Consider the following 13,964-nt stretch of genomic DNA (forward strand, 5'->3'; position numbering starts at 1 on the left):
ATGCAAACGGGAGAGTGATCTGACCCGCAGTATATTGACATACCATGTAGCTATAACCTTGAGATAAAAAGTAAAGGAAAAAGTCAAAACAGCTCAAACCAAATACTAACACAAGCACGTCTTTCTTCAGTCCAGAAGGCTTGCCTCTGTAACAAGGGAACACACTGACATTAGTACACACTGACCGTGGTGCCCACACACAGATCCAGATGGCTAACCCATGGGGCCCCAAATGCAAAGCTGGGAAGTTGAATGTATTCGTTAATTAATTTGACAAGTGTGTCCTAAGTATCTACTTTGGGCTAGACATGTTTCTAGGTGTTGGACGTGTCATACATCAAGGGGATTTATAAGACGTACAAGCCCTCTGCGCTTGTGGAACTTACCTAGTGGCATTGGGGGAAAAAAAATATCAGAGACTACACTCCCACAATGTTAAGAGGAGATGGAAAATAACAACTATAGCAGAAAGCCCGAGCTGGTTTCCTGAATTCTGTATATCCAGGAATGCAACTTCTTCAAAATCTGGGTCACACTGTGGAAAGGTGATTAAAGACAGTAAGACAGAGAGGAAATGGCGGAGAGTCAGAGAGAAGCTTCACTCCTCACCGTACATGGGAGGGTCCTTTGGAAGCTTTTACCAGCTTTTACCAAACCTAATGTCTATAAGACGACGGATAAGAGAAACAGTGAAGACTGTGCCTTTGTCCCATACTGAAAGAACTCCAAAGATGCAATGTCCCAACGAAATAACAGGTAGCTTCCCAAGCATCTTTGCTATTCGGAGCCCAGCGCTAAGGATTTTACATGTATTGGCTCATTTAATGCTAACAGTCACCACCTGGTGACATAAACACTAACTTTATTCCCATCTCCCATATGAAGAAACAGCCCTAGAAAAGCTAAGCAACTTGCCTTTGCCCAAGGACACATACCTGGTAGAGAGTGGAACCAGAACAGGATCCTAGCTGTGTCTGACTCCAAAATCCATGTTCTAAACCACTACCTTTCCATCCATAAAATTATTTTTCTTAATTTTATTTAAGGGGAAAAAAGGTATTAATATTGCATAGAAATTTAATCAGATCGCTTCAGAAAGTTGTCTGTGTTTTCCAGATGTTATCTTGGAAGGACAGTCAAACATGTCCTCTGAGTCAAAAGCAAATACACACCACTTTCTCAAATGCATGAGAAACTAAGAGATGAACTTCTGCGATTGCTTCAGTGTACGTGAGCCCACCATCTAAATTTTGAATTACGATTCTAGAATGGAGATCAGTATTTTAGTCAACTAATGAATGATTCCTCAAAGTTTATTTTACAACTGCATACATTTCCATCTTTGCCCTTTACTCGATAATTGAATTAATAATAAATTAACTGAGCTGAAGCTGGTTTAGTGAAAACAATGCAGAAGTCCATAATGAAGCTTGTGCCTATTTGGGGGTAAATCTGTATCAAAAATTTAAAAATAATTGTAGTAGAATTGAACTTTGAAGCGGGGAAGAGGTCTTGCTTTTGCTTTAAATCACTGAAATTAAATGTAATGAAAAGTGATCAGAGTGCTTATTTTTACTTTGTTTTGTGGGAAATTGTGCTGGGAATGTAGGTCTATTGTGCACAAAGGATGTTGGCTTTATGCTGGAACCACCAGGCAGGTTGAGTTGAGAAACAATTAGCTCAGTCAGCAAGCCTTTGAATCTGATTAAGCCAGGAAGTGGTCACTCCCCAAGACAGAGCAGAATGAAGGGAATGAAGGCGGTAGCCCAACACGAGGAATGATTTCTCTCTCTGAGAAAAACTAGTATTATAATTTATTATGTCAAATTTATGTCAAGGATTATATCACTACATTTTATTATTATTTCACTGAAAACAAATATAATCTTGTTTCCGAGTAGATCAGCAGTCCACATGTGTCATGGCTACTGTCTCTAAGAAACTTCTGTTTATTGAGGCTTGACATACTCTCATGTTTTGGTAACAAAACATCTTTGAGACCCAGGACCCAAGTCACAGAGGAAAATGCAAGGCTTATACAAGACTGCTGGCCGGATTCTCATTACTCTGGGGGCTCTCAGTGTATTCTCTGGAGTTATTGCTTTCTTCCCAGTCTTTTCCTACAAGCTTTGGTTCACAGGATGGAGTGTCTGGATTGCTTGTCCCATCTGGAATGGAGCTTTGGTAAGAAAATATTTTTATTACATATGTTGAGAGAATAAAGGAAAGAGGGAGGGAAGGAGGGACCAGAATAACATGTCCCTTTAAAGTTTTCCAACAATATGAAGACATCAAAATTCTACAGAAAATCAGATTTTACCTTAGAACATTGATTTCTATTAGTTATCTTTTAAATACAAGGTTTTCTTAATATCATTTAATCATATCTACAACATATCAGGTATACTATAGTGAAAATGCTGTTCGAGAAATTCTTCAAAAATTATTTGATTTTAATCTTCTTTACCTGGACGTTCTGAGAAATCGGAATCTATCTTTCGAAATTTGAATGTAGAAAAAAATATGAACCATGAAAAATAATTTTTAAATGAAGAACAAAGTAAAATAATTTTCAGACTAATGCTTTTATTAGAAACACCGAGGTGTGTTTATGTGACCGAAAGGTTTAGAAGCCCCAAATCTTAGTTCTCCCATCTTTTTCTTTGAACACAACTGCTTAAACTGAAAATAAGTGAAGAAGTTGAGGGATGGGCTTTGCTAACTTCACATGTTGCCAAATTTGCATGTGTCAAATACACGTGGGTACTAAGTAACTGCTCAATGTCTGCCCGTTGAATGGTCACCACAGGTGAATGATGACACTGGTACCTCAGCTCCCTGGGTCAAAGAAACCAACACATGTAGTCTTGGGAGTAGGTGGCTGCCATGGAGGCATGATCGAAGAGGGGTTACAAAGGCCCAAACATCCAACAAATCCTTCTCTCGTTGTTTCCTGGGATGCCTGACATTCACTATTGGAGACTAGACAATTTGATTTTGAAGCTTTTTGATCGTGTGGAGTTTTCTCTTAAAATGTAGCCACTCTCAGGAGGGGCAATATTTTATGTTTTTAAAAAAATCAAACTTAACAGAGATGTCATCTAAATGCAAGACCCTAGGAAATATAATTTTAATTTACTTAATAAATAAATATGTATTGGTAGCCTACTACATGCTTGAGTTACAATGGAGAATAAAACAAGATCTCGATATTAAAGGAATTTGGTCTAGTGGGGTTTAATGATGGTGTGCAGATGGAGGAAAGCGGGATGGTGGGAGCATGGAACTGAACATGGAAACGATTTGATGGTATTTTTTTTTATTTATGTTTTCTTTTACACCACCACCCAAGTCTTGAACTTTTCCTCTTTCCCCCAACAACTACTCCAAACCACACATTCAAGGAAATGTTTATTAAACATCTACTAGAATGCAGGGATGGCATTTATATAAATGACTACCAAACTTTTTTGTTAGTGACCCAGAGTAAGAAAAATATTTTACATCAGGACCTGGAATGTACATAAATACATCTATATATTTCTCTCAAGGTAAAAAGAGAGATACTGAAATATACATGTAACTAGATTTATATAACATATGTTTCGCAAAACAATACTTAACCTTCTATGTGAAGTGAATTCTGATATTTTCTATTCTAGTTAACTTTGTAAAAATCCTGACTTTACAACTGGCCCAAACTTTAACAAAACCATGGTTATAGCTCAATCCTGTGTCCCTTTCTTATAATTCTTTGCCTATCCCTGCAGGGTCTATCATAATATAGTCAACAGATATTGGTGATTTCATTAGGTTCACAGATTACTGAGTATATGCTTATTCTACACCAAACATCTGCTTGACCAATCAGACCCAGAGAAATGACATGACAAATCTCTAGCACATAGCTAATTGGTGGCTTTTTGATTTTTTGAGGGTGAAGCACGGGGAAGTAGAGTCAGAGAGTTAGGATTTGGAGAGGTGAGCCTCTGTTCAAATCCTGACTTTAACATTCTTGGTATGTAGTCAAGAGCAGGGCCCTCATTCAACCAATTCCTCATTGCCTTTACCTGTAGAATGGGGAATTTCACAGGTAAAGAGAGCCCATGTGAAACTGTCTAACCATAAGAGGCTCAAAGAGAATGAACACAATTTGCTCAAAGACTGCATAATAAAGAGCTTTGCCAATTTTAAAGCCCTACACAAATGCTAGTTAATACGATGCCTTTCATTTATGCCCTACTCTCTGTCCAAACCCTTTGTTCCTAATCCCTTGCCACCTGCCTCACTCTCCCATTCTGTTCCCTGATGACCTGCTGAGTTCCGTATCATATTACATCCTGACCTCATCTCCAACCACTCTACCCTTAGCTCTTTTCTTTCCCATCACACTGGCTCCTTGTTTTCAAACATGGCCAGGTATGTTTCTGTCTCAGGGCCTTTGCACTGCCAGTTCTCTGCCTGAAGCCTTTTCTCACATACAGCTTGTTCCCTAACTTTCTTCAATTCTTGGATCAAATGTCACTTTCTCACTGATGCCTTCCCTCATTACCCTATTTAAAATTGCAGACCTCCCCCGCAAATGGCATTCTCAATCTCTCATCCCCGACTCTACTTTTCCCCAGCCCCGTAACACCATCTAATATACAACATAATTGACTGACTTATTATCTGTTTGTTTGTCCTTTCCCCCCAAATGTAGATTGTACAAAGGCAGGATTTTTTTTTTTCTATTTTGTTCATTGCTATATCTCCAGCACTTGAAAGGGAGTAAGTGACATGCTAGGTATTCGTGCTAAATATTGCTTGATACATATTGTCGAATGAGTGGTGAATGCCATGCTCTCCATTCTGACAGTACAGAATTCCTTATACAGTTGAGCTCTAATTAGGTGGCAAAGAATAAAGGTCAAGCTGGTATTTACACTAAAACAGGAAAAAATCCTCACCAGAAGGAAAGCAATAAGAATGCTCCCTCTTTCAATAATGTCTAAATTTGGAACAACATGATTTTTTTCCTAGTCAGTTTGGTAGTGAACCATAGCTCTGTCTGATTAGGGTCAACTTCAAAGGTCTCTGACCCATCCCACAACCTTCCCTGCCAATCACTTCTCAACTTGCCTGCAAAGTGTATCTTCCTCTGGTAGAAAGATAATATGTACATTTCAAACATATTTCCTTTTGAAAATGACTCCGTATCTCTTTTGAGATTGGAAGAGATAGATTTTAGAAGTGACCCATACTTTGTGTTTGTCCGGTGCCTTTCTTTCAAAGCTTTTTCTAAATTCTTCACAAATATTCCTCCTCAGACTCTCCTAGCTCAATTCTTACAGACACATGAGAAGCTGTTTTCCTAGAAATCTGAACCAGGTTATTGAAAGTCATCAGCTGCTAGAAAGTATGTAGCAAGGAGATCACTGAGCCTTAAGGACTGAGCTCTACTTTAATCCTGGAAAACCTGGCCTGTAGATCAAGCTCTGATGAACAGACTGAAGTGCACTGAGTTAAAAAACGGGACTAGGATCCAGGGACTTGGCCAACGGTGAGCAGCAGCGCTGTACCCAGAGCCCTGCCTGGAGACAGGAACTTAGGAGAAAGGTAGGGCTGGACTCACCCATGCAAGCTCCAGTTTCCTCGTTTATTAGAGAAGGGACTTGATTGCACCAATGCTCAAGTCGCTTATAGCATCAACAGTCCTGCGATTTCCAATCTGCTGATGGTCCATTTTCCACTTAGATATCCTAAGCTTCTTGAAGCTTAACTGGCCCAAAAATGTAATCATCTTACCACCAAAAGCAATTATGCCTTCTCCTGACTTCCCAGTCTTTGAACCCAATTTCAAACCCTGGAGTGACTTTTGACTCAATCCTTTCCTCTAACCTAGTGTTTCTCAAACTGAAATGTGCATGTAAATCACCTGGGGATCTTAAAATGCAGGCTCTGATTCAGTGAGTCTAGGGTGAAGCTGAGATTCTACATGTCTGACAGGTTCCCAAGGGAGGAGATGCTACTGGTCCTTAGGACAGTGCTTAGGGCAGCAATGCCCAAAACCAGCCCATTTCAGCCTCACTCCCGCCCCACCACATCCAATCCATTGCCAACTTTTATTTTTCCTACGAGGCAAATCCCTATGCATTTTTTCTTCTTCGTTCTCACTATGCAACCCCTGCCCACCTCCTTACCACTTCCTGCCCCACTCAGGTTTTATGCCTTGAAACTTTTAGAACCAACCTGTGGGGATCTATACATTAATGGGTTATAAAATCAACCTGTTGGGTAGCTAGCATTTAAACATATAGAATATGAATAGAATAGAACAGAATAGGATGGGACAGAATGGAATGGCATATAATAGAGAATTCTACAGTGTATCACACATAATAAAGTTATTGTTATTTTGGTTAGATGTAAAAATGTTCGTAACTTGGCCGTGTTACAAAATATATTTCTTACTATGGGTAAAGGTTAAAAAAAAAAAAAGCTTGAAGACCAAGGTCCTACAGAGACCTCTAGGCCAATGCAGCAAGCATGCAATAACAGGCCCATCTTTCTAAACCTCTGCTGTACCGGTCTAGCCCCGTCTTCAAAAATCTTTAGTGTTGCTTCATTGTGCAAACCGAGTTCAGGTATATTAGCCTGGATTTTGAGGCCCTCCACACCCTGACCTCACGTGGCTTTCAAGCCTGATTTCCTACTCCTCTCTGCCAGGAACCAACTCTCCCATGGCTGCCCAGACTGCCCTTCCCTCTGCATCTCTCACTGACGTCACATCCATCCTTCAAACCTGCTTTGAGTCATATTTCCCCCACAGTGCCTTCAGTCCTTTCACACCTGGACTATAGATTCCGTTGAGAGTTGGGGCCATTATTTGTATAATTATTGCTTGGTGAGCTTGCTTACCTTATTCGGCTTCTCTGTGCCTCATTTTAAAAATAGGAGACGATCTACATCCTAGGGTCATTCATTATGAAGATTAAATGAATTAACACATGTAAAGCATTTGCTAGAGTGCCCGGCATAGAATAAGTGCTCAATAAAAGTTAAACGTTATTATCATTATTCCATCGGCATCGTGCCTATCACATCCCTTGTTCCCAGTAGACCCAAAATAGATGTCCGTAAGTGAATAAATGAGCCCATGTTATAATGATTTCTCTAAAAGTTTCTATTTCTGTTGTGAAGCTCTCTGCTTCCTTCAATTCAGCTGCTTCTGGGAACTGCATCCTTACTGGGGCCATTTAAAGATTTAGTGGGAGGGGTCACAATTAGCATGCAGAATGTTAGCAGCAACTTTTGCAAAACCCAAGTAATGTCCTTGGAACTGTCCCCACAGAGCAAGTCCACAGCCTGTCAAGAAGAGCTGAGGGTGGAGAGGGCAGGGCTGGGCCTCCAGCTGCACTCCCACCCTCCCCAGGCATGGCCTCCTTTCCGCCCTTCCTCACAACCTGACCGCCCCTCTCTACCCAACTGTTCACCTCTCAGACCCTCCCACATTTCCTTTTCCCACTTGACTTCTCTTCCCTCAGATCTCTTCCTTTTTTTTTAACGTCTTTTGGCTGCGTGGCACAGCATGTGGGATCTTAGTTCCCCGACCAGGGATCAAACCCATGCCCCCTGCACTGGGAGTGCAGAGCCTTAACCACTGGACCACCAGACAAGTCCCAAATCTCTTCCTTTTTTATCCTATTCCCCTTCCCTGTCTAAAAATAAATTTTTTTAAACAATGGAAAGAAGAAAAAGGAAAGCCTGTGACTCTTGGGGGAATACCCACACTCCACCTCCCACGCACGGCCGGGCACCAGGAAAGATGGGTGTGCTTGGCTCCTGAGCCACAGTCCTCAGGGTGGATTTAACAAGTTACTGAACGGCATGCATACACCAGCTTCCCCCATGAAAGATCTTTTTCAAAGTTTTGTGTAAACAAAGCAAAATTGAAGCTGGCAGCTACAACAGAAATAACAGGCAACTGCAATTCGGCAGGATTTTTCAACTTTTGAAAGGAAAGAAACAGTTTGTGCCAAAGTAGTTAAGGCAGCCTGGACTCTAAGCATCTGATAATGTCAGCTATCTACTTGGACTTCAACCAGCAGAGACATCTCCTTTGCTTTTTATCTCGTTTGCTTTAGTGTTTCTCTCACACAGAGGAGTGACGTGTCAATTGAGCGCTTTGCCTCTGAAAGCAGAGACTAGCCCCAGGCTTAGCATCAGTGCTACAGTTGCTGTTAATAATTCTCCTGTTTTGTTGTACTGTTTATGCTGGCTCAACCTCCATAGGGTCCCTTGGAAACTTTCCTCTTGCAGAATCAAGGCAACCTCTTTCGATTGCAGATGGTTCTGTTTTTATCCATGGGAGTTTTATGGTATGGCGATGCCAAAGTCTGGAACGTCAGGCTTAGCTACACGAGTTTTGTGTGAGTGTACATGTGCGTGCTTTTTTCCCCTCGCTCTCAGATTCTCTAAATCCAATATTCAAAATAGAATATGCCAGGAAAATGAAAAGCTAGGTCTCAAAACAATAAATATGCCAGACCTGGAGCTACAAAAAGCAACATCCCACAAAACCATATTGGTGAAAGCTCCGATTTTTTTCCCCTGTTGATACTATACATACAGTCGTGTTTATTTCTCTGTCAAAACCCTAAATTGTAACTCTTTTTAAACCTGTCCTCATTCTATATCTTACTTCAGGCACATCTCTTCCTGGTTTTCTCTCCCAACCTCAAAACATTCCTTGACCAGGAACAAATGATTTATGGGCTGGGAATAAGCAATTTCCAGACACTGATTACATAGGTCTCCATCAGACCCGGTGCCGAAGCGAAGATGAGCCCAGAATTTTTTTCTCCTTATCTATTGCTCAGTTCCCTCCTTTGTGGAACTGTTTTCATTCTGCATTTGGGGGCTTTTTCTTCAACGGAGACTATGAAGAACTCTCTTTTGAAAAGCTGGACACCACTGCCCCCAGAACAATAAATGCCCCATCATGCATTCATTCTAATGATAATCTTTGTTATTTGAGAGACAGGGATCACCGGCAGGCTGAGGCCGCAGAATCTCAAAAAAAGCAAAGAGTAAAAGATATACCGCTGCCGGGAGGGTTTGCGGGTGGGTGCGGTTCTGTGACACGTTTCCTTTTCAGTTCCTCCCATTTGTAAATTTAGCAATTTGGAAAAAGATGAACAATAGACAATTAACCAAAATAAAACAGACGGCAAGGGTTTTAAAGCCAAGCTTTCATTGCAGTGACATCTTAACAGTAGCAAAGGTTATAATTGTGATGGCAAAGGCAACATAGAAAATCAAAAAAATGAGCTTGTGTGAATCATGTCTCTGTGACACTGATGGCTTCTTTTCCTCATTGTCATCACGGATGAGGAGGTGATCAGAGCCATAAATCCATTTAGCCATTTGCTATTCCTTCTGGTTTATGATAAAGTCGTCAAACCGTGAAGCAAACTGAACTCTTTCCAGAGGTACCTTCTCTCACAGGATGTTGTTTTTCCATTTTCCTTTCACAGGCCATCATGACTGGTATACTCCTACTGTTGGCTCACAAAGAGTGGACCGAGAGACACCTGGTAAATGTATAGACATCGAGTAGGTTGGCAGAGAAAGTTTGAAGGTCAAATCTCTACTAGTTCAGGATGGAACACAGAGAATGATTTCTGATTATAATTGACTCCTATCTAATAGATGCCTTACTATGATGGATTTCAGTCATAAACGTTGTTTTAAATGCATAAGTTTTATCTGATACCTGCTCCAAACATTTTCTACCAGTTCCCGTGATTATTGTATTTAAGTAGTGTAGTTTGGGGAGGACAGAATCCGTGTTAGTCTTCCTGAATTTCATTCTGAAAAAGTGGATCTATAGGATCCTCTGTTTTTAATCATGTATTTTCAAGTCTCAATTTGGTATCTCCTTCCAATCTCCCTGTTACCTCTTCCCCTAAAAAAGGATGAAAAGGGGCTTCCCTGGTGGCATAGTGGTTGAGAGTCCGCCTGCCGATGCAGGGGACACGGGTTCGTGCCCCAGTCCGGGAGGATCCCGCATGCCGTTGAGCGGCTGGGCCCGTGAGCCATGGCCGCTGAGCCTGCGCGTCCGGAGCCTGTGCTCCTCAACAGGAGAGGCCACAACAGTGAGAGGCCCGTGTACCGCAAAAAAAAAAAAAAAAAAGAATGAAAAGTCTGTGATATCTTGCATTTCAACAGTGTAGAGCCAAGTAAATCCCAAGGTACAGAAAGACTACCTTGATTTGATTATAGCTCCTCTTCCCATGGCTACAGCAGGGCTGCTCAAACTTTAATATATGTGTGAATCACCCGGGGATCTGGTTAAAATGAAGATTTTGATTCAGTAGATCTGAGTGAAACCTGAGATTCTACATCTCTAATAAGTTCCCAGGGGATATTTAGTGCTCCTGGACCATAGACCACACTCTGAATAACAAGGTCCTAGGGTAAGGCAGGGGTTCTGTTCACTCTTCTTTGTCTTCCCACCCGGACTGGTTCTCAACACATGATAGGAGGTAAGTCAATAAATGTGTTGAGTGGAATTGATTTCATTTTTGCTCCAGCGGGTTGATATGTTATTCTCCCATAGTGAAAGTTCAAGAGGAAGGCAAAAGGGCCTAAAGAGATGGTTGTAACCCACTTCTCCTTCATTTCCCAGTAGGAAAGATTAATAGCCAGCATCTCTTTCTTTCCACATGTTGCTGAGAAGCTTCTGAAAAATCTAGTTCCCCAAGTAACAATTTGTTTCTGCTTTATTTTCAGTGGGAAGCTAGTTTCACCTTTGTGGTTCTGAGCATCCTGGGATGTCCACTTCATTTTACTGTAGCCTTGGCATCTGCTCTCCTTGGCCCGTATTGCTTCTACTCATTTTGGGGGACTGCAGGGACCAATTACCTTGGTTATGCAGTTGCCTTTCCTTTTCCATATGCAAAATTCCCATCAGTTTGTGTAGACCCACCACACTATGAAGAGTACCACCTGACACTTCAAGCCTTAGACCTGTGCCTGAGCTTTGCCATGCTCTGTGTGTCCCTGACAGCGTTCATCACACTTTCTGCAAGACTTCTCCGGAATGGACATATAAATGTAAGTTTCCAGAAAGGGGGAGCCAGTTCCTGTTCCATCCTAAATGCTAAAATGGAAAGTTTGGTACATTGATACTTAATCTGTCTCTCTTTTTTACCCCTGTATCTTGTATAACCAAAATTCTCCCACTCTTTCTACTTCGACTCCAGCTAAGAGGCTGATATATAATACATCAACATCAGATTTAGCTTACTGACATTTTCCGAAAAGGCTGATAATAATTTTAATATGATAATAATAGAATTATGAACTGAATATTTAGTATGTGTCAGTGTACTTCCCATTTCACAGATAGTAAACAGAGGCTAAAGAGTTTGTATAACTTGCCCAAGGTCACACAGCTTAATGACTAGTAGGACCAGATTCAGAACCCAGAGCTATTTCTCTTCATCAGGCCAGATTTGTCCTGGGCTCCCTCATCCCCCTCCTTGCATCCTCTGCTCCTCTGCCAGACCATTAAGATGCAAGGCTCTGGCCTCCAGGAGGGTTAGAGCGGGGTCACTGGGAAAACAGCACAAGTGATTTCTGATTCCAAATTCCTACGGTTGATACTGGGTCCCTCCTCTGTGGGTTGAACAACCTCCCTCTGAAAAGAGGTATTTCTCACTGCAAACTCTTATACTGGCTTTATGATTCAAGTTAGGATTATATCAGGGTCAAGTGAATTTGGGTTATGTTAGCCAATTTTTTTCCAGTTTCATCCTATCAGCACCAACCAGTAAAGCTGGAAGACAGGAATTTGGCACTCCCAATGCTTTTTGTGGTCAGTCTTGTCCTCTTCAACTTCTTCATAAATCTGCAAAGGAAATCCTGTACATTCTTAGGAACGGAGTTGATTTTACAAGGAACTTGCCGAGAAACAAGGCAAGCAGACCAAAATCACTGCCCCCGCTGTACTGCCAGGACATGTAGAAGTTTAGTATTTGAGAATTCTCCCTTGTGGCAAATGTCCGGACTTTCTAGACTATTTACTAAGGAACATATGCATAGGAGAACCACACATTAGAAGTTGACAGTCATAACCCCTTAGCATGCATAGCTAATCAGACATCTGGCTGTCATTTTAAGCATGACCCTCACAACATTGAGGTTTAACGTAGGGTGGAGAATAGGGAGAAAAGAATGAAAAAAATATACATCGAGCTTTGTAAGCCAACAGCGCCTTACCGTGGAAACCCAACAGTGAGACCACCTAAAGTGCCTGGAGAGAGAGAAAATTAATTGAAAACAGAGCAAAGTTCTGTGACTTCAGGGTTTTGCCTTTGCTCATCTTGCTCAGAACAGTTTCCTGCTGTGTGGTTTCTGAGCTACGTATGGGACCCAATGCAACTACAACACGTTCCTCAAAGGGAATCAATGACATCAGAAACGCCCAGGGTTTTTGTGAAACTAGATTTCTGCATCCCTTCCAGGTCCATTCCCACTATGTCAGAAATTCTGGGGTTGGAGGCAGGAAACATGCGGTTTTAACACACGCCCCCAAGAGATCCTGATGAAAATTCTCTTCCTAGCACACAATGCACTAAGTATCAATTCAGGACAGAATCTCAGTTTTCCCATTTGCATAAAATGCAGCACTAGTTTGGGTGAGAGTTCTAGATAAATTTAATAAGCATGTCTTTGGTGAACATTCTTGGATGACTTGACACCACTTAATCCATAGGGGTGGCAGATCACGTTTCGTTAGCGAGGATGAATGGCTGACTTAATGGGATATGATGTCCTGTATTAATAAATATACCACTGTTGCCCCAAGACCAAAAGGAGCTCATGAAGCCTGAACAAAGCTTTGTTACCATGCAGAAATCTCAGCTACATTAGGCACAATTTCTAGCAGTGAAATAAATGCATTGTTTATCAAAATTCTAGAAAACACATAACTTTCTTAGAAAGAAAGGTGGATCGTTTGCTGGGATACAGAATTCTACATAGTGATTCTACTTTTAATGAACCTCTGTGTAGTTATGTTGTTAGATTCCCTACAGTGCTGGAAGAGATAAGTAATATTTTTAAATTTTTATTTAAAACTATTAATAAACGCTGTGAAATATGCTGCTGATTCACACTTTTTTCATATAAACAGAACACTGAAAATGTTTTTAAAACCTGCCCACTTTTAAGTGTCTGCCTGAAAAGTAAAATTCTTTTATGTAAATATAGTACATAGCAGGAAACTCAAGAGCTATGAAAATTTGTAAAAAAGAAAAAAGCGATGGTTTGAAGGAGGATTTGGGGAAAATTGTGGTTGTACTCTAAAACAAAATCAATTTTTTCAGATCTATATGTAACAGTCAATATTATGATGAAAAATATTCCCTCGTAAGGGTTTGTTTGTGCAAGTTTAAAAACATGTTTTCAAAAATGAATCAAGCACCCCTCTAGGAATCACCACATTCATTATTTCTTCCTTCCTGTGCCTTTTCAGTTTAGTAGAATTGAAGTCATCTTGTGTCCCAGTCAGCTCAAGCTGCTATTAAAAAATGCCGTAGACTGGGTGGCTCAACTAACACACGTTTATTTCTCACAGTTCCAGAGACTGGAAGTCCAAGATCAAAGTGCCACCATGGTTGGTTTTTGGTGGGGCCTGTCTTCCTGGCTTGTGGATGGCTGCCTGCTCACTGTGTGCTCTCAAGGCCTTTCCTGGGCTTGCTCCTAGAGAGAGGAGCAATCTCTCTGGCCCCTATATTTTACAGACACTAATCTCATCATGGGGACCCCACACTTATGACCTCATCTAAACTTAATTACCTCCCAAATGACTTACTTCCAAATACCATCACAGTGGGGATTGGGATTTCAACATATGGATTTAGGAGGGGACATAAACAGTTGATTGCATCTTACTGAAGGTGACACAGTGACAG

General features: G+C 41.1%; 1 protein-coding gene across 1 annotated transcript; it reads left to right on the plus strand.

Moving 5' to 3' along the window:
- Positions 1–2,025: 2,025 nt before the first annotated feature.
- On the plus strand, positions 2,026–11,172 carry TMEM212 (transmembrane protein 212; the record flags this gene model as incomplete). Its single annotated transcript, XM_082654873.1, has 3 exons — positions 2,026–2,184; positions 9,519–9,578; positions 10,777–11,172. The coding sequence occupies 3 exons, from the start codon at positions 2,026–2,028 to the stop codon at positions 11,170–11,172; spliced, it is 615 nt and encodes a 204-aa protein (XP_082510999.1).
- Positions 11,173–13,964: the final 2,792 nt, after the last annotated feature.

Source organism: Grampus griseus (genome assembly GCF_964374135.1).
Source record: "Grampus griseus genome assembly, chromosome: 5".
NCBI lineage: Eukaryota > Metazoa > Chordata > Mammalia > Artiodactyla > Delphinidae > Grampus > Grampus griseus.